The sequence below is a fragment of the Kogia breviceps genome, chromosome 7 (assembly GCF_026419965.1).
Source record: "Kogia breviceps isolate mKogBre1 chromosome 7, mKogBre1 haplotype 1, whole genome shotgun sequence".
Taxonomy (NCBI): Eukaryota; Metazoa; Chordata; class Mammalia; order Artiodactyla; family Physeteridae; genus Kogia; species Kogia breviceps.
This window is the reverse complement of record NC_081316.1, coordinates 62,190,059-62,217,729: the sequence shown is the minus strand read 5'-3', so window position 1 is coordinate 62,217,729 and position 27,671 is coordinate 62,190,059. Positions and strand designations below refer to the sequence as shown.

Genomic DNA, 27,671 nt, shown 5'->3' with positions numbered 1-27,671 from the left:
CTTGCACTCCCAACCACACTTCCTTTGAAAAACAGAATGTCACTTCCTCAATCCAGAGGCCAGAAGTCCCTTGGTTCTGATCTGGGGAGCCACGACAGGAAACTGGTAAGCTTTTGCCTCTCCCCCCATGGACTGCCACTGGTGCAGCTGACAGAGGGCAGGGTCTATTCAGAGCTCCCTTGATGCACTGCAGCTGGAAGGCAACAGCTCACTTCCATGCTGTGGGAATGATCCCAGAGAGTCCAGCACGGAGAGTCAGTTTAACAAGGGCATTTCATAGGAAGGGAAGAGGAGAGGATGGGAGACCGGGACATCTTTTAGCGATCTTAATTCCATTTCCAAACTCAGTCGAATAGCCCAGGACTGATTTCAGCCAATTCTCAGAAACTGGCACCATCTTGTACTTTGACCCCACCAAGCAAAGCATCTTCTGGTGGAGGGGGGAAAAAAAGCCAGACCTCTTCACCGCTCACACCAGGCTGTACGACCTTCCCCAGGATGTTGCCAGCTTCTCACTTAGAAAGGAGAGGCTGTCCCAGCAATTTCAGTAAACACTGTCGGTTAGCACCACCTGGCAACTGAGAACCTTGATCTCTCCCGGCCCCAGACCCCAAGGACTGCTCAACACAAAACCCGGGCCAGTTGTAGCAGACCAAACTGCAGTGTCACCATCGGGGGGTGGGGTGGGGTGGGGGGATGCATGTGAAAGGCACACGGAATAAAGGGAAAGAAGGGGGACAAACAAATGAGTCACTTAATACAAGGACTGCACATGCTGCTGACGCTGCCCATGATGCAGAGGCTGTGGACTGGAAGGAAGCAGGCGGCCACCGGGAGGAGCGGTCAGAGAAAGGGAAGGGGGAAAGGGCGTGAGGCGCCTCGCCCTTTGTGGGGGGCGGGCTGCGCGGCCCCACGTCCTACGCCCCCCTTTACCCCCAGCCTCGCAGGCTGGAGCCGCTCGGCGTTAGTATGGTCCCCCAGCCCCGGAATCAACTCTTTCGGTCTCCAAAAACAATCTAATACAAACTTCAATACTGGATTTAGTTTTACAGGGGGGCTGGCTAAAGAGACGCCGCCGCCGCGCCCGCCACGCGGAGAACAAGCCGCAGCCTCAACCTGGTCGCCCGCCCGCCCCGCCCCTCGCAGCGCACCTGTGACAGGTGTGCAGGAGCCTCACAGAGCCCCGAGCCGCGGGACCCGCCAGCAGCTCCTCGCAACCCCCCCTCCCCGGGGCCCGCCCTCCCCGTCGGCGCCGTCCCTCCCGGAGCCCCCAGCCCCTCGGCGGCCGCACCCGCCCGCACTCACATAGCGCCTCAACTTCTTCTCGGGGGGCGATTTCCTCAGCCAGCCGGTGCACACTACGTCGCCGCCGCCGCTCATGCTGTCGGCCGCCTTGGAGCCCGCCGCGGGGTCGGCGGACAAGGGCGCGGGCGCGGGCGGCTGGGTCAGCCGGCCGGCGGTGCGCAGCTCGCGGGGGAGGGGAGGGGCCGGGGCGGCCGGCGGCCGCGGGGCGAGGACTAGGCGGCGCGGCCCGGCTGCCTCGCGCGCGCCCGCTCTCCCCGCGCGCACCCGCGCGCTCTCCCAGTCGGTCCGCGGTGGGGGCGCCCCGGCAGGAAGGGCGGCGCGCGCTTGCCACGCCCACAGCCCGCCGCGCCCCCGGGCGGGCCGCCTTCAAAGACGCAAACAGCGCCTTGCGCCTTTGGTCCCCAGAGAACCGAGGTTCGCAAGGACGCCTGCGGCCGGCCGCGCCCCCAGGGTCTGGCTTTTTCCCCGAAGCCTCAAGCAGTTAGCGGGGCAGGCGGCCGCGCCCCGTTGGGGGTGGGGTGATGGGAAGGGACTGCGCGGCCTCGAGCGTGAATCGATTTTTCACAGGGGTCGTCAGGAAGGGACCTGAGGTCTGATCCCGTTTCCTATCCATTCCCTGAGTTTCAGGTTTCTGTGGGTCAGGTCCTGGCTGAAATTAGTGAGCCGCTTCCCAACAAGAGTTGCAACTCTCTCGCTCCCTTCGTGGGAGACGGAAAGAAGAAAACAGGCTACTACACGCTGGGCGCTTTTACATTCCTTGCTACATGATTGTCGTCACAAATCTCCAAATGGGGTGGGCAGTATTATTCCCATTTTACAGATAGCCTAAGGTCCCAAAGCCTTTGCAATGCAGTTAAGTTTCTAATTCTGGGCAGTGGATCGGGGTTGGGGGTGGTCCTGCTCATCTGCTATTTAAAGTGGGAGAATTGCTTTAATGGCTGCATTAAAGCAATTTAAGGTCCTCTTATTACCAGAAAATAAAGTCCAGCTGGCTCCCACACTGCCTCTGGGAAAAACAATTCAGAAGAAGAAAATTCTTAACGATTTGCAGAATCAAGGAAGCAAAAATGAGTCAATGTACTATTTCATAGTTAATTGGAAGGCAAGGTGGTGTAGAACAAGAAATTGGGGTCAAAATTCCTCAGAGCTCCAACTTACTGACACAGGTTATGAGAACTCTCTCGGGCTCACATGATACAGGTGCCTCTCTTACTGTGTTGTGGTGAGACTTAACTGAGATAAAGCATGCGGAAGCACACACCTGACAAATCGAGCAATGCGGTGGCCATGGTAGAGAGAAGGGAAAAAACCGCCAGAAACCTTTGGTAAGGGCTCTTTTCAACTCACAAAGTACTTTTACAAGCAGCATTAAAAGGGAGGTCCTCCCCCCAACTTCTTTGAAAAGTGGATAGTAACCCATTATATCAATAGGGAACCGCCGTGGGCAGATGAGTAGAACCAGCCAGCATCTCACATTCCGCGTACAACTTTAAGGCTTTGTTCATTTCTCTGTCTCTGTGCAGCAAAGCTAGTTGTTTCTAACAGTTGGATATCCTTCTCATTTTACAGATCTTCACTGGGTTGGGGAAAGCTCAACCACTTCAGTTTGTAAAAGCTAATTCTTTACTATATGCATAGATCTTCTAAGCCCCTGGGAGGGTTTAGAGATCAGCAACCCTGGACCCAATATTTCAACAACTTTCTTCACTATCCAGTGTGCTACTGGATTGCATATAAAACCAGAACAGTCAGGCTATAGCTGGAACCAGAGCCTCTTAGCCTTCCAACTGAGGAATCCTTAAGCCTCATATAAGGGCCACCACCAGAATTATGGCCTAAATTTTAATCTCTGGCTTTAAGTACCTTAAAACCCATGAGACAAATATCAAAATATTCAAAGCCTGCCAAATCAATCAGGAGGCGGTGACTCCGGACCAAAATAAAGCAATCATCTGATTTCATTCACTTCTGAGTCATGGTGCCAAGTCTCAGGGATTGCAGAGTCTGAGAAATCTGCATGGCTTGTTTGCAGCTGAGATTGGTGATTACAAGTCAGGCATACACGGGTCCTATCTTTCCCTAGAAGAGTAGTCTTCTATTATGTATCTTTTAATAGTTATATGATTCAAGACAGACTGGGAGACCATTCAGCAATGGTTAGTTGGGAGTTGGGCTACACTCGGCCAGAAACTTTTTTAAAAAAATGAATAGAGTTTATTTATTTATTTTTGGCTGCGCTGGGCCTTCGTTGCTGCATGCGGGCTTTCTGTAGTTGCAGCGCGCGGGGGCTACTCTTCCGTGCTCAGGCTTCTAATTGCGGTGGCTTCTCTTATAGTGGAGCACGGGCTCTATGCGCGCGGGCTTCACTAGTTGTGGCTCACGGGCTCTAGAAAGCAGGCTCAGTAGTTGTGGCTCACGAGCTTAGTTGCTCCGCGGCATGTGGGATCTTCCCAGACCAGGGCTTGAACCCGTTTCCCCCTTAGTAGCTGGCGGACTCCCAACCACTGTGCCACCAGGGAAGTCCTTGGCCAGAAACTTTTGAGGGTCTTATTTTGTTTAGCAAAAGACGCCCCCCACCCCCGCCAATATTGTTATTTACAATTTCATGTGGAAACGTGTTTGAAGTTTTGAGGCCAATGACAGGAGGGGCCTTGAAATACAATAGAGTATCAACTTCAGAAATCTTTTCTGAACACAGCCTTCCTTCCCCAAAGCTTAGAGGAAGGGGTCTTCTTGCTGGTCTAACCCCCATCCCCCAACCTTTTTAATTACTCAATTGCCAGCACCCAGCTCAGGCTGCTCTTCGGCGGAGGGACTACTGCTGAGGTCCCAGGCTGCACGGTGTGGCTCAGTCTTCTGAGCCTGAGGTACGTGCCAGGCCTGGAAACACCCTTCGGATAGAACTTTCCTGTCTGGGCTTCTGGGCCTTTAGTAAGTCCTCTCCACTCCCTGCTGGATTTTGTTGCTGTTGTTGTTGTTTTACCGCTCCTTGGTTTTCACTGGAGAGAAATGGAAAACAAATTATTTGGTTTATTTACATGAAGATCGGCGCCACCTATCGGAACCAGTTGGGACGACAGCCCCCCCCCCCAGACATGCATCACTAGTCTATAATTTAGGCAATTTTGATTAAAGACCACCGGTATTTCCTGGGGGAATTAATGACCGGCTGCAAGGAGCGCTTTGGGCCATTAATTCTATATTCTCATTAAATCCCCAGGAAATGACCCATCTTATGAGGGTTTCTCTGGAGGAGCGTTGCAGAGATTAAAGAAATGCACACCTGGGAGGAAAGCATGGGCACGCTTTGCTCCCGCTCCTCCCCCTCACAAAGCCTGAGTTCTAAAGGGTGCACTGTGGCTTTGAGTGTCATCAGCGACAGCCTGCATCCGTGCCTGTCTGGGAGTTGAGGGTTTGTGGCCAGTGGCAGGTGCATGGCTGGTGACACGCTCCCAGACGCGAGTTGGAAGGGCTGGAAGGAGAGCTGTCCTCAATTGCACACCAGGCCGGGTGATTAATACCGCCCACGCTAAGCCTGACGTCAGGGATCGGACTGGGGATGGGGAGGGATGTTTGTGTCCTAGCCCTTCTGCCTTTTCTCCCTTTCAATTTAGTTGACAGGTTGATTTCAGAGCTGAGTGCTGCCTGCCAAGGTCACTACGACCAGCTGGGCCCCCTCAGCTGGTGACTTGCAGGACACTTGTCTCTCAGGCATGTTGAGGTGGGAGCCTCTTTAACCCCTGGGTGCTTTGAGCCCACCTGGTTCCTTCAATCAAATTACTCCCACCTACTCAAACCAACTTTTGGCATCTGGCTGGGACTAAGAACTGGAAATGGGCTTGGGGTGTGGTTGAAGACTGAACTGGGTTTCCTCCCTGTCTGCGGCTGCTAACAATCTGGGAGTTGCTTGACATTACACCCAGTGGGAGACATTTTGGAAATAAGCTTTCTTAAAGTAGAAGTTTAAGTCGTTCCCCAGTTTCTCCTTTGTAAAGAATAAGAACCTGTGCTAATTGCTTTGGGGCAGTTAGGCTCCTGGGACATTTCTGCTGACAAGGTGGTGATTATCAGTGTACCCACAGATCATGCTGCAAAATCAATTAGCATATTCTTGGAAGAAAAGACTGTCAAGGTCTCTGGGAAAGTGCCTTAGTACTCCAAACCCTACTTTGCATGATCACCCCTTACTTCCTTCATTGTACTCCTACATTGAATTACGTCTTGAACATATGTCAAGACCCCTTTCCCTAAAATTCACTGTCTCCAATCCCCAACACAGTTGTGCATTCTTAGATTCACACTGCACCTATATAAACTGCATTATCACACTGTACTGCAAATATTTGTTTCCTTGTCAAGGAACTGTGAGTTCCTTGAGGACAGGACTGCATCTTCCTCATTTTTGTATCCCTAGAACCTCCAAGCATGGTGCCAGGCACAAAATAGATGCTCAGTAAATGTTTGAGAATGAAGGAACCAACCCTTAAAGTGGGAGCTATGGACCCCTGGGGCATCTAGAACTCTTTGATCATCCACACCAGATAACAGTATCTGTGAAGGTACCTATAAGCAGCTGAAGTGTTTAAACCACAGGGGCTGGCTTGATGGGAAGGGCTGAACAGCTGGAGGTAATTCTATGAAGTTTCGCTTGTTAACCCTTCGTTTCCAAATCTATCATACAGGTTCCCCAGATACCCTCCTGTTTGGGACTAAGAATTAATATCTGCAGTTTACCTGATATCTGGCTTCATTTTGATAATTCTGCCAGGCTCTATCACTTAACCCCTTGTACCAACACTAGCAAGGCTGGAGGAATCGTTCCCTAACTCAAAGTGGGTTTCATACAACAGCTGACCAGAAATGCCCTTTCTTCTGCACCAAATGCATGCATAGTTGCTGTGCAGGTTTGCTAGTCTTTGTTTTGCTGGGGATCCAAAGGCCACAGGTGATTATCTCATCTAACTCTCTAATTTTAACCAGTTACCAAGATGAGTGTTGGACCTATACAGCCAGTGATGTGTTGGTAAAAGTTTAAAACTCAGCTCTCTGGTGGTGCTGGCAGCCTTGATTGGTAGTGACAATTTTTGTGGGGCAAATACTAAACCCCCACAATTCTTCCCTCCAAGCAATTTCAAGCTATCAACTTCATGTCTCTGAATGCAGAGTTTAGAGATGCACAGTAATACACCTTTAGTATTTCCATCAAAAAGATACAACAGACATAATGCCAAGAGCAAAGGTAATAGTAAAATGTATTAAAATAATTAGTAACTGATGAGTTTTATTCCTTTTATATCTTACTTAATTGTAAGTTTATATGACTTAATTTTTAAATTAAGGTATCATTCACATACCATAAACATCACCCTTTTAAAGTGTACAACTCAGTGGTTTTTCGTGTATTCACGAGTTGTGCAAATATTACTGCTAATTTAAAACATTTTCATCATCCCCAAAGAAACTCCATGTCCATTAGCAGTCACTCCTCATTCCCCCAACCCCATCCTCTGGCAACCATTAATTTACTTTCTGTCTCTATGGATTTGCCAATTCTGGATATTTCATATAATCGGAATCATATACTATATAGCCTTTTGTGTCTGACTTTTCACTTTGTATAATATTTTCAAGGTTCATCCATGTTCTGATGTATATGTTTTTCTTCATTCCTCTTTATGGCTGAATAATATTCCATTATATCCATGTACCACATTTTATTTATCCATTCATCAGTTGATAGACATTTCAGTTGTTTCCAGTTTTTGACTATTATGAATAATCTTGCTATGAACCTTCATGGACAAGTTTTTGTGTGAACCTATGTTATCATACTCTTGGCTACCTAACTAGGAGTTGAGTTGCTGAATCATACTGTGACTGTGTTTAACTTTTTACAGAACTCTTTAACTATTTCCTGCAGTGGTTACATCATTTTACATTCCCACCAGCAATGTTTGAGGGTTCCAATCTGTCCACTTCATCCCCAATACCTGTTATTTTCCACTTTTAATTATAATTTAATTTTAACGTTATTCTTTAGCAATCAGCTTGCAAATTTTTCCGTAACTTAACAATCCATTCTCACAGGCTGGTATGAGCCAGCCCAGCATACCACTGCATACAGCCCTCCACAAAAAATCCCACTATCCTTGTCTGTAGTCAGTTCCACTTCTTTTTGCTGACAAGAGTAATACTCAACAGATTTGGATTTCCTTCTTACATCCTTCCGATAGAAAACTGAAACAGGAGATCTCAGGTTCTTTTCTCTTCTGGAATGAAGAAGATTTTTAATTCTGGAGAATCACATGGTTTTCAGCTCTACCAAGCACTCTGGGCAGAACAGAGTGTTTCCCTCCTCCATTTACGTTGAGAAACAAAAATAAAACCCAAAATGTGTCTTCCTGACACCCAGATGTATCTTCTGGATGAGCTCTCAAGCAGTTGCTTCAACAGGGCAAACAGCTGTGGTCTGTTTCAACATAATTTGATGTAATCAGGGTTAATTTTGATGATGCAGTAAGTCTGTAGACTGTTTTTTAACTGGATTACTGTTGGGTCAACAATCATGTGGCATTACATTTAGTGGCTGAAACAAAAGCCAGAATTAAAACAGCTTCCCCCCAGCACCCTTCTAAATGACAGCCCCACTGGGATTGGAAGTTATGAGGCACATTTAACATGATTAACTAAAAACAGAAAGTAGCTGCAGTCAAATTACATGTAAGCTTCTCCAAGGTCCAGTGTCCACTGAGAAAAGAGCTGGAAACTTTACTTGTTGTTGTTTTCTTTTCCTAGAGTCGTTAGAAACATGTTGGCAGACATCATTATAACTTCATATTTGGAACTGTTTCTGAAGAACAAAGTCTTTATCTTACTTTGAGAGATCTGGCCATGAGTGTTTATGCCAGCCCAACAGCAGGGTTTGGGCTGCTCTAGGCACACACACTTTCTGATTTAGTCTCTTCCCACTTTTCAGTTTTGGCTAGTCTGAAACACAGCTAAGGCCCGTGACAAAAGCCATTCTTAAACAGTTCTGGAAAGCAGAATCTTCAAAAATAGATGTATTGGGAAGCTGCCAAATGTGTTGGTTCTTCAAAACCTCTTTAATCCAATTTTGTAGTTCAAAAAAAGGTCTGAGGTGTATCCAATCCCCTCTGTAAATAAGTGTCCATTCATTTCTGTTTTTGTGACTTAAGAGTATCAAGAAACTTGAAAAGCAAAGAAGTCATCACTTACCCTCCTGCATCTTATGTATCAGGAATTCCTCTTCTAAATAATTTCCTGATCAACAAATATTCTGGAATAGTATGTGTGATGAAAAGGTAATGAGGCTTAAAGAGTAAGGAGAATTCTTTCCATAAATCAGACGGTGTACTAATGTCTTGTTTTAGTTGTTAAAGCAGATACCTATTTAAAATTTGCTTAAGCCCCAATAGGGAATTTACTGTTTTTTGTTTTAAAAAAGGTATATCCCATGGAACCCAAGAAATAGTTGAATGTGGCCTCAGGAAGGGCAGCAACTGAGGACTAAATATAGCAAGAACTAGGCAGCCAGTTTGTGTGTCTGTCTCTCTCAGAGGCCATATGGTTTTTCATCTCTGAGCATTTTGCTTTCAGTTCTTTCTTTCTGCAGACATTCTCTGTCTCTTAAGGTACATGCTTGTCTTAGAGCTCCTAAATTTACATGTTCCTGGTTCAAGCAACTAGTCCAGACTCTCTAGCATTCTCAACCCCAATTTTCTAAGAGAAAATGAGACTGGTCCATTTGGGGTCAGGCATCCATCCCTAGTCCTAGCAGCAAGGGAAGCTCATGTCCCCAATATGTCTGCTGGGGATTTACTGGCTAGGATAGGGGTGGGGGAATTCTCAGAGGAAAGATGGGTTAGATAACTAACTAAATACCTTGAAAGGTGTTAATAGAGACATGAACACCAATCTTGTTTCTTGCAGGACATACCCAGTATCTATCATTTGAAACTCAGAAAACACTTAGGTATGTATTTCTATTCAAGTACAAAATGACGTTTATATTCCTATATATATTACTTGGGGATGATTATGTACTTGTTATTCAGTTTTTTTTAAGTTTTAAATAATTTTTATGAAATATAGTTGATTTACAATGTTGTTTTTTTGGTTCATTTTTTTGGCTGCATTGGGTCTTCGTTGCTGCACGCGGGCCCCCTCCAGTTGTGGTGAGCAGGGGCCACTCTTTGCTGCGGTGCGCGGGCCTCTCATTGTGGTGGCCTCTCCTGTCACAGAGCATGAGTTCCAGGTACGCGGGCCTCAGCAGTTGTGGCTCGCGGGCTCCAGAGCGCAGGCTCAGCAGTTGTGCTGCACGGGCCTAGTTGCTCTGTGGCATGTGGGATCCTCCCAGACCACGGCTTGAACCTGTGTCCCCTGCATTGGCAGGCAGATTCCCAACCACTGCACCACCATGGAAGTCCGTGTTATTCAGTTCTCAATAAAGATTTTCTGAGAACCTACTATGACAAGTTCAGCATAGGAATACTGAGGTAAGACCAGGGTTTTAAGAAGTTCAGGGTCTTTCTGGGAAGAGAAATAGATAATCAGATGTCTATAGTAGTATGTGGGCAATGTTATAATAGAGGTATGTTCAAAGGATTGTGGGAGCACAGAGAAATTATCAGCCCAACAAAATTATCAGTTTGTCCCCCCATATGGGGACAAACAGTAAGGGTTTTCCTTGTCTTTGGGTTTTCCTTGTCTTTGGGTGCCCCACACAGAGAGGCACGGGGTAGGCATCAATTAACGTTTGCTGAATTAGATGATGTAAGCAGTAGCTCCTTCAATTTTGAGGCAAGAAACTTATCTAGATTTAGAGAGCAAGGTGGAAAAAAAACACTAACTGAAAATATGAGCGACTCCAAATAAATTCGTCTTAGGACTTGCTTCTGAATTTCCTCCACCGATCAAATAATTCATTCAACAAATATTTACTGAGTACCTACTATGTGCAAGGCACTTGGCTAGGTGCTGGTTATGTAATGATGAACAGCATGGAGAGGTTCTTGACAAGCCTACTAAGTCACTGTACTCCAGAAGCAGTGCTGGAGAGTTGCCCTAGAAACTCACCTTCAGTAACAGATTACAATGACAAATTACTAGTTGAACTCAGTTTCTTCTGATCCCTGACTTTCTGTTCTGTGTTCAGGCAGTGGCTTCAGACTTGGATTTAGGCTAAAAGGGCTAGTTTAAAAATTCAGTTTGGGCTTCCCTGGTGGCGCAGTGGTTGAGAGTCCGCCTGCCGATGCAGGGGACACGGGTTCGTGCCCCGGTCCGGGAGGATCCCACGTGCCGCGGAGCGGCTGGGCCTGTGAGCCATGGCCGCTGAGCCTGTGCATCCGGAGCCTGTGCTCCACAACGGAAGAGGCCACAACAGTGAGAGGCCCGCGTACCGCCAAAAAAAAAAAAAAAAAAAAAAAAAAAAATTCAGTTTATGGAATATTTTAGAGACATATAGGGGGGAAAGTCAGTTTGGGAATTATTTTTTAAGGAATATTTCCTTTTTGTCTGATGGATACATTTACTTTTTTGTGACACCTAATTTTTGATACCTAATTCATTCAAGAGTTATTTAATGAGTACCCTCTATGTTCCAGATACTCTCCAAGGCACTGAACATACAGAGATAAATACACTCTCCTGTTCTCATGGAGCTCACATTCTGGCAGAGGAGACAAATGACAACATAAGAGGACCAGTATTTTCATATGATTCTGACGGAGCATAATGGAGGGAGGGAGTCTGGAAGCCATTAACCAACCCTTGGTACCTAGAGGTGCAAGTCACATAAACACTAACACTAGTAATATAAACACATGAAAATGTAGAAATCCTAGCTGCATTTTGGAGTGTCCCCATTCTTGAAATAAAGCCTCATGGCCTCAGACAGTGTGATTAGAGCTGTTAATATTTTGATTCTAGGTGACTAAGAGGTGACGGGTGTGTAGCCTGAGAAAGCCACCCAAGCCCGTTCACAGGCATGTGGAGACAAGCAGTGCTCTGTCAGGATGCAGGGCACACTCCAACCTGATGGACAGGACAGGACTCTGTTGAAGGCTGCTAGCCCACTAGAAAAAAGTTAATCAAGAGTGAAATGACAGTCAAAATAAAGACACAAGAGGCCCACATATGGTAACTTTGTGGCTGTTGATCCATGAATAGCCCACTCCTAAGTTTTCTGAGAAACACTAACTAGATACAAGCGCCTTCCTGCACAAGTTAGTAAACTAGAAGTAGGCTGGGTTTCTTTTCAATAAAGTTGACATATCTGGTTGGGGGAAGGGGGTGGAGAAAGGAAGGGGAAGCACCTGGATGTTGCTGTATTGCAGGCATAGGAGGAATCAGAGTGGGAGAGAAAAACATGCACAGAGAAAAAACATGGGAGACGTAGTGGAAGAGAAAGGAAGTGAGGCAAAGAGATAAAGGTTGAGAGATGTGGCAGGGTCTATGCCGCATGAGTTCCAGAGCAACACCACTCCGCAGGCTGGCTTTTCCATCCTTGATATAGAGGCACAGAAGCCAGCTCAAAGGTCCACACAGGGGACTTTCCTGGTGGCACAGTGGTTAAGAATCCACCTGCCAATGCAGGGGACATGGGTTCCTGGTCCGGGAAGAGCCCACATGCCGCAGAGCAACTAAGCCCGTGCACCACAGCTACTAAGCCCGTGTGCCACAACTACTGAAGCCCATGCACCCGAGAGCACATGCACCACAACTACTGAGCCCATGTGCCACAATTACTGAAGCCTGCGCGCTCTGGGGGCCACGTGCCACAACTACTGAAGCCCATGCGCCTAGAACCCAGGCTCCACAACGAGAAGCCACTGCAATGAGAAGCCCGCACAAGGCAACAAAGAGTAGCCCCTGCTTGCTGCAATTAGAGAAAGCCAGTGCGCTGCAAAGAAGACCCAATGCAGCCAAAAAAATATATATATTTAAAAAATAGGTCCAGAAAGAACAATCAAATTCTTCAATGAGAAGATCTGTGTAATTATTACTTTTTACTGTAAAAACATTAAAACCTCACTGAAGGTTTCTCACAGTGTGAAATTAAACCACCTATATTAGAATCACTCAGGGTGACTGTTTAAAGAATGCTAGCTGTGCGCTGTTCCATCCTAGACCTTTTAGGGTGGAACAGACTTTCTAGGGTGGTATCAGGATAATCTGAACTTTTAATATGCTCCCCAGGTGATACTTATACATAATAAACTTTAACAAAGATTATACAAAATGGGAGTCCCTGAGACGTGGGAGCATATCCTATTTTTCTCTGTATTCAGAGAATCGAGCACTGAACCTGGCACAGTGCGTCTACTGAACTGAATTGAATAGGCCAAAGAGATTTTTAAAGAAAAGTCGCTCAATTCCACTGTCCTGAAACAGCTGATTCCATTTTTTCCCATATGCTTCTAGTCCATGTACATAGCTTTTACACTGTTGTAACTGCAAAGTACAACTTAAAAATTTTTAAACACATTTTCTCTTATAATTTTTATGGCTATAAAATATTTCATTCAACATGCAATAAATATCTTAGTTCATACAGATTTTTTTTTGAGTTTTGAAAAGGATTCCCTTAGGAGACCTTACATTTGTGTAGTGTTATCAACTTATGAAACCCTTTCACACAGTCTTCACTGTTTCTCACAACATCTGTAAGTTAAATATTATCCTCATTTTGCGGATACGTATACAAACTCAGAGATAAAATAACTTGCTCAAGGTTCCACAGCTGGTAAGTAGAGTGTCAGACATAAACCAGAGTCTTCTCCCTCTATGTCTAATACCCCTTCCAAGACACAAAACATCCAGCACATTTTCTGGCAGGAATCTGACCTGACAGTTTCCTGATGCAAAAACCTGTAACGCAGAAGGTAGAAGATGGAAATTACATTTAAAGAGATCGTTGGCCAGCCATATCCTAACTGTATAAGGAATCAGTTTCTGCCTTTGGGGGCAATGCAAAGAAATGCAAAGAAAATGTAGTATCAGTAGAAATCTTCAGTAAAGGAACTTACTGTTCTTCAACAACAAATCTATATATGACCCAAGTCCATTTCTGCAATCCCCAAATAAAGGGGGTTGGTACTGCCCTGAACATTCTGAAACTCTGAGATCTTTCAGCAGTATTACAGATACAGGAGGAGGAACAATTACTACAGGCTGTAAGACAGACAGGGAGGAGGCACTGGAGACTTTAAGTTCTTCTAACGTCAAGACTGGCATCACAGGGTACTTGGGTAGCAGCTGAGTGGACAGTGAAAAGAAGCATTCCTCTACTAAGAGAAAGGCCCACTTTAAGGATACTCTGGTAAACACCCTAGTCGGGTGCAGCCCTTCAGGGAAGGACAGACTGTCCCAAATAAGCAGCTACAGAGATTCTATTCTGGAGAAGAAAGTGTGTGGCTGTTTCTTATTTATTATATTTGCATGCCATGGAGAGGCAGGTTCTGTTACTATCAGGTCACAATCAGAGTTCTCCAAGGATTAAAAAAAAGTTACCTCTTAAGACAGACAGTTCTTAATTCACTGAAGGTTCAGTGGGTAAATTAGTAGGAACTGGGAAAAATACAGAGGGTAAGTTATACATCATATACAGGGGAAGGGAGATGATCTCTAAGAGATTTTTCAAATCTAGGATCACTGGAAAACAGCAAACCAGCAGTTCTTGTTGAGCCAGTGTGCAGAGAAGGCTCTGCATGTGGCAGAAGCCAGGTTCTGCAAAATACAGTCTAGCTGTGTACATGTGTATTTGTAGCACGAAAGAAACCTTTGCTGCAGGGGCCCACCAAGTTTCTATTTTCAGAGTATCATCTTGAAATATCAAAGGTTGATCACTTTGGGTTGGATATTAATAATTCCTATCAAAGTTCTTTCATCTACCTGACTATGTATATTCTAGGATGATCCTAAAACGAAAGTAGGACAAATATGAACACAGACTCATTTTAAAAACTGCATGGTGAGCTTAAGTACATTGCTGGGTCTGGGACTCTGTATTCCATTTTCAATGTTTCTCTTTACTAGAATGTATTTGGGCTCAACCAACATTTTCCATCACATTCTTAAATTTCTTCTCCCTGTACAGAACAAGGAAATCAGAGGCCAAAGTGTGTTTTGCACTGGGGCTTAAAAGGCAAGATTCTTTGATTACTATAAAAAGTTCTGTGCTTTCAGTTTCTCTGGAGGCTGACAGTGGTCAACTTTATTTGTAGTCTTACTCTCCCTCATTATTACGAATTCCTAATAACCAATCTCCATAACAAATAAACTAATTTAACCAAACAAATTTCAGGCACAGTAAACTACAAAGGAACAAGGTCCATAATATATTGTGGATATGTTAAAAAATACTGTAAACTGTAAAGCAATGTCCAAATGATATATTATTAATAACAATTATGAACAGTAAAGATGTAGCAGAAGGTTATTGAAAAGTCATAAACTATGTTAATTCAGTGATTTAGCTGCCTGAATGGCAGCTTACGAACCATCTAAACTCCTGATTTCTTTACAAAGGTCCCCCAGAAACTACCACACAGTGTACTAATAATGGCTGTAAATTCATTGGATTCCAAACCAAACTGCACAAGAGCCAGCTGGAGTCTTAGCTGACCCAAGGGGCAATCCAGGGCTCCTGGCAATGGTGGAATGTCTAAGTTTCTGGAGGGGTGCTGACCATGATCTAATTAAGACCTGTCTTATGGAAATCCTACTGAAGCATTTTGGTGTAGGGTGATTAAGGTGGCTTTCTGCACTTTCCTTAATGCTTTTGCTATCTTTTAACTGGAATTGAAGCTGGAAAGAACTACTGTCAGATATTACTCCCACCTGTTTTCTTTTTATTATACATACTTTAGATTGCAGACTGAATACAAATATTGATCAGAAGCCAAAACGCCCCAGACATTTCTTATCAATTCAATCCAGGCCAATCTGTCTTTCAACTCTGCATTTTTATGTTCTTGCCTCACCACTTACTCAAACAAATATATGAATAAAATATCAATCCAATCCAAATAAGAATCTCTCATCTATAATTACCTGAAGCAAGAGATTTAAAGAAGGGTAGAGTTAATCCATCTCATCAGTTGCATCTTCAATGCCTGTTCAGTCCTGCTTGAAATGTCTAGATTCAATTTATAGAGAATATGAATGTATAACACTGTAGAGGGGTGCTTCTAGCAGATTCTGTTTGGGAGGGACAAAAGGTCAAACCATTCCTTTGCTGTTCTATGAGAGTTAAGAGTCTCTGGGCTGGGTCAGAGGGTGGGAGAGCTATGTCTAGATCTGGAATGGATCATTCACACAATTAAGTTCTTGTCAGACCCTCCTAATGCCCCCCCACAACCCTCCTGCCAAAAAACCCCCACAAACCCACGACAGCACAACTTCCGCAGGCAAGCGGACAGCCAGATGGAAAGTAACTATTTTTCTCCACCTACTTCAAAACTTGAAATGAGAATGGGAACTAATGATGGAAAAAACATTTCTAAGTTTTAGAATACACTCTTACTTGGGTTACTATTTTGAGGTAATGTTTAGAAACCTTGGGAAAAGCAGAATCTGATTTTTCCCTCATTGGAAACTGGTTACTCAAGTGAAAATTAATACCCTCATATCACCTTTCAACTCACAAATTAAGCCCTATGGTATTACAGACCATCCTTAACTATTAAATCCATATTTTATTCATTATACACAGAATTATACAATGCTGTTTCTATGTAGAATCTGGATATTCATATATCAGCTGACAAGTCAACATTTAAAAGGTTTTTTTCTGTTGATGCTGCCTGAAAACTATTTGCAAATGAAGCAACTGACAAAGGATTAATCTCCAAAATTTATAAGCAACACATGCAGCTCAATAACAAAAAAACAAACAACCCAATCCAAAAATGGGCAGAAGACCTAAATAGACATTTCTCCAAAGAAGATATACAGATTGCCAACAAACACATGAAAGAATGCTCAACATCATTAATCAATAGAGAAATGCAAATCAAAACTACAATGAGATATCATCTCTCAACAGTCAGAATGGCCATCATCAAAAAATCTAGAAACAATAAATGCTGGAGAGGGTGTGGAGAAAAGGGAACACTCTTGCACTGCTGGTGGGAATGTAAACTGATACAGCCACTATGGAGAACAGTATGGAGGTTCCTTAAAAAACTACAAATAGAACTACCATACGACCCAGCAATCCCACTACTGGGCATATACCCTGAGAAAACCATAATTCAAAAAGAGTCATGTACCAAAATGTTCACTGCAGCTCTATTTACAATAGCCAGGACATGGAAGCAACCTAAGTGTCCATCAACAGATGAATGGATAAAGAAGATGTGGCACATATATACAATGGACTATTACTCAGCCATAAAAAGAAATGAAACTGAGTTATTTGTAATGAGGTGGATAGACGTGGAGTCTGTCATACAGAGTGAAGTAAGTCAGAAGGAGAATAACAAGTACCGTATGCTAACACATATATACGGAATCTAAGAAAAAAAGAAGTCATGAAGAGACTAGGGGTAGGACGGGAATAAAACACAGACCTACTAGAGCATGGACTTGAGGATACGGGGAGGGGGAAGGGTAAGCTGTGACGAAGTGAGAGAGTGGCATGGACATATATACACTACCAAGTGTAAAATAGATAGCTAGTGGGAAGCAGCCGCGTAGCACAGGGAGATCAGCTTGGTGTTTTGTGACCACCTAGAGGGGCGGGATAGGGAGGGTGGGAGGCAGGGAGACGCAAGAGGGAAGAGATATGGGAACATGCGTATTTGTATAACTGATTCACTTTGTTGTAAAGCAGAAACTAACACAACATTGTAAAACAGTTATACTCCAATAAAGATGTTAAAAAAGAAAAAAAAGAAAAAAAAAGGTTTTTTCTGTTGATGCTGCCTGCAAGCAATGGTTTAGTTTTGGCATTTTCATCATCCTCGTCTGACATAAGCGCTTTTTTTTTTGTTCACTTATTGGTAAAATATAAGTATTGAGCCAAAGATGTAAATGACTAGGCTGTTATAAGTGGCAAGGGTCCGGCTTCAACCAGATACTCATTATGTGATCAACTGTGAAAGAAAAGAATGAACAAATAAGTATGAAGGTTCGGAAATACACTGCTGGAGACTAAGATAAGGAAGAATGTATGTTTGACTCCTTGAGAAGGACCCTTTTCCACCTCACATACACACACATTGAACACACTTAAGTCTATTGTTAAACTTTCAGCGACTGACCTCATTACAAGTTTTCGGAGACCTAGTATGTACTAAAATAAAATCTAAAGGTCAGACTCTAAATCAATTATTAGTGACTATGTCCATCACAAATTCCTAGAAGATTAAGAGATAGAGGATCCTTAGAGTTCATCTACTTCAAAGTGATAGTTCTGCATATGAAATAACTGGAGGCCACAAGGATGATCTTACTTGCCTAATGCTCCAAAGTTAAGCTAATGGTGGCACTGGGACCAGAACCTGGGGCTTCTCTCATTCAGTATTCTTTCTATCACTGTTATTTTTGATGCCCAGCCATCATGTTAACATTACAATTCTATCTGGCTCCTCAAAAATCACTGCAGGCATGATTCCTAATAGCCTTGGAAACTATTAGTGCATCCAGGTTTTGGGCCTGTGAATGTCTGTGATTCTTACTCCACAAAATACAGTATCAAGACTTAAATGCCAAATCAAATTAAGTGATGTCACAAATGTTTTAAAATGGTTTCTCTAACCCTAGGGGAGCATAGGCTCGGTTGTGTGTTTTGTGGCTGGAGGTGATTGTTCCCCCCAAGTTGCTGCTGACAGTGTCTGCCATTGTTCTCAGGCCCATGCGTGTAGCCACAGCCACATACTCAACCTGCTACGACAGAGACAGCCTTCACTGATTTCTAATAGATGTGCGTGGCAAGCGCAGTGCCATGGACAGGTAAGAGGGACTACAAGGGGAACGTCAGAAGAGGAACAGAATCTGAGTGCTTGTCCTATTTTATCCAAACAATTGCTTCCCAAACATTACCACAGGGTTGTGGTTTTTTTTTTTTTTTTTAAAACATCTTTACTGGAGTATAATTGCTTTACAATCTTGTGTTAGTTTCTGCTTTACAACAAAGTGAATCAATCAACTATACATATACATATATCCCCTATCTCCTCCCTCTTGAGGCTCCCTCCCTCCCATCCTCCTTATCCCACCCCTCTAGGTGGTCACAAAGGACCAAGCTGATCTCCCTGTACCACAGGGGTCTTGATTACAATGAACCTGAAATCTTATAAAATACGGTAAATTTTATTATTTAGCGAATTGGGAGAGCTGATAGTGCCACACTTCTTAAATAATTACTTCTTCACTAATTCTAATTTTTTGGGTGGGAAACTTAGATACCCAGCACAAATGGGTAAATAATTCATATAAAAAAGTGTTTTCAAATAAATATGATTTATCTCTGTGTGTGATTTTTTTAACTATACTTTAATGGAATTTAAAAAATAAATTACATATATATATTTCATTGTTTATATTCTTAAGCAGAACCTAGTAAACATTAAGTAACATGTTTTAGGGCTTCCCTGGTGGAGCAGCGGTTGAGAGTCCGCCTGCCGATGCAGGAGACACGGGTTCGTGCCCTGGTCCGGGAAGATCCCACGTGCCGCGGGGCGGCTGAGCCCGTGAGCCTGTGAGCCATGGCCGCTGGGCCTGCACATTCGGAGCCTGTGCTCCACAATGGGAGAGGCCACAGCAGTGAGAGGCCCGCATACCGCAAAAAAAAAAAAAAAGTAACATGTTTTACACAGAAGAAGAAGAAAAAAAAATGCTTTCTCTATTTTATCTTCCAGGTCGAAGGTTAAATATCACCTTTTCAGGGATGCCCCCTCTAGCAAGCTTATCTATGATTGCCCTGTTCTTCATAAAATTTTATAGCACATGCCATATTTTGAAATAATACATTTGTTTACATATCATTGGTATATCTTCCCTAATAGACTATAAATCCATGAAGGCAAGGGTCAGTTCACTACTGTTTATGTAGCACCTAGCACAGTCTGTGGCATGTAGAATGAGCTCAGGTAATATCTGTTGAGTAAACAAATGAATTTATCTCTAACCCATGGTTGAGGCAAGCCTTATAGAAGCCTTAATTGTTCCTTTTATCCTGTCCTAAACTTGGTATCTAAGCCCAAGGATTAAAGTTCCAGGGAAGCAGATTTTAGCTCAGCAAAAGCTACCAATTAGAGAGCTTCAGAAATGGAATGAGCTATTCTGCGGGGTATTGAGCTCTTTGCCAAGAGGCTGCCAAGGTACATAGGATCCCTCTGCTTTATTTTTTATTTTATTTATTTATTTTTTGCGGTACGCGGGCCTCTCACCGTTGTGGCCTCTCCCATTGTGGAGCACAGGCTCTGGATGTGCAGGCCCAGCGGCCATGGCTCATGGGCCCAGACGCTCTGTAGCATGTGGGATCCTCCTGGTCTGGGGCAGGAACCCGTGTCCCCTGCATCGGCAGGCAGACTCTCAACCACTGCGCCACCAGGGAAGCCCGAATCCCTCTGCTTTAGATAGAAGTTTGACCTTGACAACCTCTCAGTGTCTCCTATGACTTCCAACTAACTCTAGGTTCTGCAGTTCTTTCCAGTTGTTTGATTTTGAGTTAGGTTAAAATAAAGTGCATATAGAAACTCATTAGGAAGTAATATCAGATAAGTCATCTAATGAGACTTAGAAAATGGATTATTCAGGCATGCATGCCTTTTTATAATTATTTGATACATATGAATCCTACTGAGTTCACCATTTGCTATAAGTCCATATATCTGCATCTCAACGAAGACTAAAAGTAGAGTTTAAAAAAATTTGTGTAGCATTTCACAGTTTTAAACGCATACACACACACACATGCACACACACTTTCATGTAATTACTGTATCAAGTCTGTGAGGAAAATGATGCATAAGCTCATACAGAGTAAGTGGCTTATCCAAACTCATACTTGTGACTGCTAGAACCGTCAGGTCGCAAAGTTCCAAATCAGTGATCTTCTCACTCTAATAGGCCCCGTTACTTTTTGACTCCAGAATTATCCTCCCTTTAGGTTTAGCTATATATCCTCATCTTGGATGGCAAATACCTTTCTTCCAAATTTCACTGGGAAAAGGCCAAATGGAATTTAAAAACCTGTTTTTTTCTTTCATAGGTATCGAAAATCTATTTTGAACTAACTGCAACACAACAGTGATTAGTTTAAATAATACATGTTAGTTTTTATAATTAAGGGTCAACAGTTATTAAATGTGATTTTTCATGCAGTCTGATGAAAAAAGATTTCAATTCACAATAGCAATTTTCTTAATTCAAGACCCGAAAAAGGAATATGTTCTTCTGTAATGTTTAGTAAAGCAATGAGAATAAGATGGGAATTTATCATAGGTTAAATGGCAAGGGAGAAAAGATCCAACAACATTTTATTTTTAGCTAGTAGTTGCTTCTCAAAGGTCACAGAGGGCAGTGGTCTACTGATTAAAGACAAAGTAAAATACACAATTTCTGGACTTCCCTGGCGGTCCAGTGGTTGAGACTTTGCCTTCCAGTGCACAGGGTGCGGGTTCGATCCCTGGTCGGGGAGCTGGGATCCCACATGGCTTGCGGTCAAAGGGCCAAAGCATAGAACAGAAGCAATATTGTAACAAATTCAATAAAGACTTTAAAAAAATGGTCCACATCAAAAAAAAAAATCTTGAAAAAGTAAAATACACAATTTCATCCTGCCCTAGAGTTTGAAAGGACCTTTGAGACCATCTAGTTCAATTACTTTATTTTTTTCTTAATTGACACAATAGCTTTGAGATTCTACCTGCTATAAGTACCTCTTCTTGATGGAGTTCATCTTTCCATGAAATGCCTTCAACTTTCAATGAAAATCATGATCACATGTATCTTCTGGCATGACAAATTACATATAGAAAACGTCTGTATTTCTACAGTTCAAACATGCATTCTCCTGTATGTATATTCACGTGCAGTACCTCTGGCACAGGGTGATTTTCCTTAACCAGTCTTCAGCTACAAAAGACACGAATGAGTAAATCTTGGAAAAGGAATAACATCTTTGATATTGTCAATTCCCAAGATGCACTGCAGATAGCGTTCAAATCCCATCCCAAAACCTCCATGTGGCACAGATCCAAATCGACGGAGGTCCAGATACCTAATTTTGAAAAAAAGAGAATCATTACCTATAAATGCTTCATTTAAGATCAGATGTTATGACAGAATTCTGTTTCAAAAGTTTTTTGCAATCATTTGTTATCGTCACATCACTGTGGTAGACCAGTCTTTTTACAGAGAAGTTAAAGTGATCTGTCCAAGATTACCCAGACAAACAGCAGCATATCCTGTCATGCATTCATGGGCTTTGGTCACTTGATCCTTATTCCTTAAAGTTTGTTAGGTGCTTATATACAGAAAACTTGTCTCATGATGCTACAGGAAAATTTCTCGTAACTTATTTTTCTTTAAATATATTCCTCTTCTATGTCTTGGTATATCTATGATAATGTTCTTTTTTTTCCTTACCAAAATCATATTGTTCAATACGCAGAGAAGTGTGAAGAGTTTTGCCTGATGTATTACAAAAAGAGACCTTCTATTAGACTAGACTGTAAGCTACATCAAGGGCAGGAACTGCATCTTAGCCAACCTTTACCTCCAGTGATGGGGAATAGATGCTTACTATATGATGATTTATTGTTTGAAGGCATAAAAATATACTCTTGAGCACTGGAGTGAGGAAAAACTTTGACTTTTCTGCTTTAAGCCTAGTAGATGATGTCCAGAGTCATTTTTCTGAAAGGCTACACAGCCTCTGAAGCCCATCCATGCATATTCTATTCCCACATAAGACTACATGCTAGAAAATGGTATGTTCATGATTCAAACTCAGATTCCAATACACCAGCCTGGGATAAAGTTATTTTAGGAAAGGAAGAGAAAGAGGAAGACTCTATAACTATTTTTATTGTCATTTAATGGTGGGAATTCTTGAATTATACAATATTGATTAAAATAAGTTTACAGTTTCTTGAATGATTTGTAAAATATACAAAAATACAGCCTAAAACTTAAGTACCACAGCTGGTGGTCATATGGTTCCTCAAGGATAAAAACCATAACCTTTTCCCCCCACTATTAATAACAATGACTACATGTATTGGTATTTTAGGCAATTAAGATTAAGTACTTCTCTTTCTAAAATAAAACACAAATTGCAACTAGGTGAGTTACAACCAAGTGAGAGATCAATAAGACAGGAGTTAGTACTTAAGAACTATCAGGAATAATGGAAGGAACACAGTCTTGAGTAACTGAAATGTTTGGTAGCTGAATTAACTTTTAAGTTCATAAGGCATGGGGGCAGAATACACTTGGACTTAGTGAGAAAATGAGATGAAGGGCATGTCAAGCCACCTGCCACAAACACCTGCAGGATCTGAGCCGGCTGCTAGAAGTCCAGTATCTAGCTTTAGCTGGCTTTAAATTTCTCATACATCGATGTCAAAACACTGGCATAAATGCATGGAAACTGAATTCAGAAGAGGGATTCCATCTTTAGCATTTTTCTTGCCTTTGCTTTGACAGATGGAAAAATCTACTTCTAAAAACAAGTTTTCAAAAGAATCTTTATTTGTTTGATTGTTGTTATATTGATTCTAGGGTAGCCAGATTATAGAAGAGATGGTACAAAAATTGTGGAACTAGTTACAGATTATTTGCATGTGGCATGTAGAAACAGGAAGTGAGAAAATTCTTAGACACCTGGGGTGGCTATTCACAGTGTGGTAGAACACTAGCAGAGATCACAGACTTGGAGATTTTTAAGGTCCTTTCTACCTTGAAATGCTATGATTATCATACAAAAGGAAGCAGATTCCAACCGGTAAAAAAATAAAATTCAAGTGAGTAAATTTTTAAGATCTTAATTGGCTTTATTCAGTGATTCATGAATCAGGCAGTATCCCATCTAGCAATAGAAAAGAGCTCCAAAGAGCTCTACAGAATGATTATAGGCAGAAGGGGGTAGGACAAGGAAATTACTAGCAAAGAGTGGGTGGTTTCAGGCAAGGATGCCTTCCTTTAGGAGACGGCAGGGTCTACCAGGCAGATTACCTCACCAGTGTTGACCAGGTAATTTTAGATTGCCTGGTTCAAGATTCCACTCCTGGGAGATGTCAAAACTATAATTAAGTTAGGTATTAAGTCTCAGTTTGGTGATGTGAGCTTAGCACAAGTGACTCCATTTTGAGCCTGCTGTCTCTTTTATTAACAAAATAATAAATATTTATATTTGGAGATGTTAGGAGTTTGAAAACTTTAGTTGGGAAAGAGTAGTATTGAAATGATTAATAAAGACCAGAAAAGGTCTAAACCAATAATTAAGATTTATATATAACTAGTTTTTATACACTATGAATATTACCTTGTAGACAGAAAGAAACTGAGGTAAAATGCATAAGCTTGACAATCAGGCTCATCTACCTAATAGCAAGACTCAGAACAAAAGAAGGAAAGGGGGATGGAAACTAAACTAAGCTTCTACTCTGTGTAGATACTTAACCTGTATTGTTTCCTTTAATCCTAACAATAACTCTGTGAAGTAGATATTATCATTCCATTTTATGGCCAAGAAAACCAAGACTCAAGAGAGATTAAATATGCCAAAGTTCACTACTGATAAATAATGAAGCAATCTAGGGCCATTGCTTGAACCCAATTTTAGGCTTTTCTGCATCTCTGAAATCTAGCTCCTTCATTACGAAAAGGCAAGTGTGTAATTTAACCTTTCCTTCTCCTGAGGACAGCAAAAGAATTAATAATATTGTTGTTATTATTATACCAAGATCCTGGAAGAGTCTTATTACACAAATATAAATAAATAAATAATCTGTATATACTGAAAAGTACTTGAAGAAAGGGTCTGCAGAAAGAACCAGAACAACTTAGGAATGCAGACAGATGATCTTCCCTAAGCAGCTTAGATTTCTACAGTTGGTGGAGACCTCAGGGACCATTTAGCTCAAGCTCCTAATTTCACACATAGAGAAAATGAAGCATAATGGTTAGGAACAAAGTCCCAGCTCTATGCTTCTGTGTGCTCCTGCTTAAGTTAGTTAACATCTCTAAGCCTCAGGCCTGGAGGGATAATAAAAAGAGAATAAGAATAGTACCTTACTAACAGGGTGTTGTGATGATTACACGAGACAATATACATCAAAATTTTAACACAGTTATCTGGCACACAATAGGTAATAAATAAATGACAGACATTATTATTACTATTTTTCAAAGACTCAAAGGGAGTAAATAATCTGAGAACCTGTTCATTGTTTTAACATTCTTCTATAGCACCCTGGAAAAAGAAGTGAAAACTATTTAACACTCAAACCCACAACTAGAATAAGAGTCATCAGGGGTCACATTCTCACCATTGGTAGGCTTCTGTCAGTCCTGACCTGTAAAAGGAAAACAACAAAATTATTTCAGAGAATGGCAATAAGATAAATATACTAACCACCAAACATTTATTCTGGGTTGTGTGCACAGTGCTCTTTATAAAGAAGTACACACCAAAACCTGTGCTCTTAAATAACATGCAATATAGTTAAGAAGCTGAGCCTTTATTAGGTGGTTAAGAAAGGTAAGATAACCAACTGTAAGAAAACCAATAGTCCAAGGTATTATCAAATAATAAATGCTATAGAAGGAAAGTATAGTCCAGAGCCCAAAAGAAGGGCTTCATCTGAGATAAATTTATCATTCTGTGATGTAAGAAAAGTACTATTACTACTATATAGGTTGTTGAAAGGCACACACAGACAAGTGATGTACAGACAAAATTTTCTTTCCACAATATTAAAACAATAATACAGATTCTGAGGCTGCCTTCATAATATGGCTGCAAATTGGTTTTTGCCAATTTGAGAAATGTTAATAAAACTTAAAGCTCTTAGTACTCATGAAATTTAATTTCAGTCCTTAAAAGTGTTTCGGACCACTGTGTACCTCAAAGTGATCAAGATTATGAAAAATTCAAATATACAATAATATGAAAAACATGAACAGAAGTCACAGACAGATCTCTGAGATAGGTAAACACATATATCCACTTCATTAGGAAAGACAAATTTGGAAATTATCAGATATTAGGTAAGCATTTAATGTTATGAGGAAAGGTTTCCTGAAGGAAGGAAGCAAGCAAAGAAAACAGACCAATTAATCTTTCAACAGATGAAGTTCCTTGCCATGTGTGATTTTTATTGTGCTTAAAAAAAAAACAGAAAATCTTCAAATTCTTTCCATCTAAGGAGTTTTACCATCACTTCAATTCCACGATTTTTCCAGGACTTCTTAACACTATAGTAATACTAAGAAGTTAGTAGTCTATGTGATAAAAGAGTCCTCCCAGAACATATTTATCCCCTTTCTTCTGGATGCTAACCAACTAGAGCAGTTCAAATGATTGGGATTACAAAACCAAGTTACTCAACAGATTCATAGGTTTGGATCTTGGAAAATCAACAACTTTTAAAGCATTTCTCCATTAGGAAAAGAAGGCCTTAACAAATGGCTAATTTAATAAACATGTCAAACAATCATGACTTTTCCAGGTTACTGTGAAACTTAGTATTATCTGGAGAGAAAGATTAAGCTTTCAACATGGGAAAGTCATTTTTTAAAACAGTCTGGCGCAATAAAAGTGGAAACCATGGAAAACACAGGCTTATAACCTTGGTTAGTTTAGGAAGTCATTGTGGTTTGTTGGCAGACCATGCATATACAGGAGTGGTAGTTCAATTAGAAACATGATTCCCTCCTCCTCATCTCCAAAACATTTTCTGGTGTTTATGGATACATTTCCCAGGTCTCAAACAGTGAGTTAAATAAAGTTATTCAAATACCTAAATCAAGCTGCTTACATAGTAGAAAACCTGAGAAAGGGAAAAACTGCTTATTCTAAATGCTAGCTTAGTGGATATTTTTAGTTTCTTTCTCCCTCCATCTTTATCCTTTCCCTGGTTCAGAGCCTGTCCTTATGCCCTGTAGGAGTCTGCCAATCATAATTTAAACACACACACACACGCACACAGAGAGAAAAGTGAAGAACAAACTTTAAGGGGGAAAATTTTCATTTTCTATCATTAACTTCTAAAAAATTTTATTTAATTAATTTATTTATTTTTGGCAGTATTGGGTCTTCATTGCTGTGCGTGGGCTTTCTCTAGTTGCAGCGAGCAAGGGCTACTCTTCGTTGTGGTGCATGGGCTTCTCTTTGTGGTGGCTTCTCTTGTTGAGTGAGGAGCATGGGCTCTAGGTGCATGGGCTTCAGTAGTTGTGGCTCATGGGCTCTAGAACACAGGCTCAGTAGTTGTGTCACATGGGCTTAGTTGGCTCTGTGGCATGTGGGATCTTCCCGGACCAGGGCTCGAACCTGTGTCCCCTGCATTGGCAGGTGGATTCTTAACCACTGCACCACCAGGGAAACCCCTCTGTCATTAACTTTTAAAAAACCTATTTCCATAGGGAGAGATACATACAAATAGTGGCAAAAAATCATTGTGTTTCATATAATAGTTCTAATCTTTCAGAAAGAGAAGCTCAGAGAGGTTAAGTAACAACTTGCGCAAGGTCACACAGAATCTGAGATCCAGGTCTGTCAGGAGCTACGGCCCATGTGCTATTCTCTGTTAGTTTGCCATCAATGCCTTTGAGTGCCCCATCCCCAATTTCTGAATTCTGTTTCTTCTAGGTCTCACCAATACCTGGCCAATCGCTGCTCTAAGAAATGGTACCGTTCTTCTCTGAGGCTTCCCCCAAAGAGTTCTCCAACTCCAGGAACCAGAAGATCAACAGCAGCAACCTAAAAAGGAAAAAACTCATAAACAACATTCCATTTTCAGAGCATTCCAACAACTGTCAGCTTCTGAAGCAAGTGGAACGTTTAACATTTTGACAACTGGCTATTTAACTGCTTACCAGAATCTTATTTATGTTACCTGTTCATGTTCCCTGTTTTAATACCAAATGTTTAATATTATCTTTAGAATACAAAATGCAGGTGGACAGTTTCCCCTCTGGTACCATTTATGCAGTATACTTAACAAAAATGTGTTTTCTACACAAATGTTAATTACAAAAATGTGGGAAGTATTAAAAATTATGAAAATATTTAAAAACACCTATTAGCATGCAGAAGCAATTACATGTTGGCATATTTTCTTCTTATATGCTTAAAGAGTATAGCAGAGATCTAATTACATATAAAATTT

The 27,671-nt window shown here is 41.8% G+C and overlaps 2 protein-coding genes and 1 long non-coding RNA gene across 8 annotated transcripts in view; 1 reads left to right on the top strand and 2 right to left on the bottom strand.

The window, feature by feature from the left end:
* GAB2 (GRB2 associated binding protein 2) overlaps positions 1 to 1,512 on the bottom strand; it is a 185,537-nt gene extending 184,025 nt beyond the window's left edge. Inside the window, exon 1 of the mRNA XM_059069510.2 lies at positions 1,306 to 1,512. Coding sequence (XP_058925493.1) covers positions 1,306 to 1,380 — 75 coding nt within the window. The 5' untranslated portion in view covers positions 1,381 to 1,512. The remainder of the gene's footprint in view (positions 1 to 1,305) is intronic.
* Positions 14 to 27,584, top strand: LOC136794505 (uncharacterized). Its single transcript, XR_010841396.1, has 3 exons — positions 14 to 105; positions 9,256 to 9,298; positions 27,152 to 27,584. It is a non-coding gene; the product is annotated as an uncharacterized lncRNA (long non-coding RNA).
* Positions 20,797 to 27,671, bottom strand: part of NARS2 (asparaginyl-tRNA synthetase 2, mitochondrial) — a 144,830-nt gene continuing 137,955 nt past the window's right edge. For all 6 annotated transcript variants that reach the window (XR_010841395.1, XM_059068149.2, XM_067038422.1 and 3 more), the window contains 3 exons: positions 27,165 to 27,262; positions 24,831 to 24,857; positions 20,797 to 21,556 (listed from right to left, as the gene is read on the bottom strand). Coding sequence is in view for 5 of the 6 variants with exons in the window: in XM_059068149.2 (XP_058924132.1) it covers positions 21,412 to 21,556; positions 24,831 to 24,857; positions 27,165 to 27,262 (270 nt within the window). In the remaining variant the exon portion in view is untranslated. The remainder of the gene's footprint in view (positions 21,557 to 24,830; positions 24,858 to 27,164; positions 27,263 to 27,671) is intronic.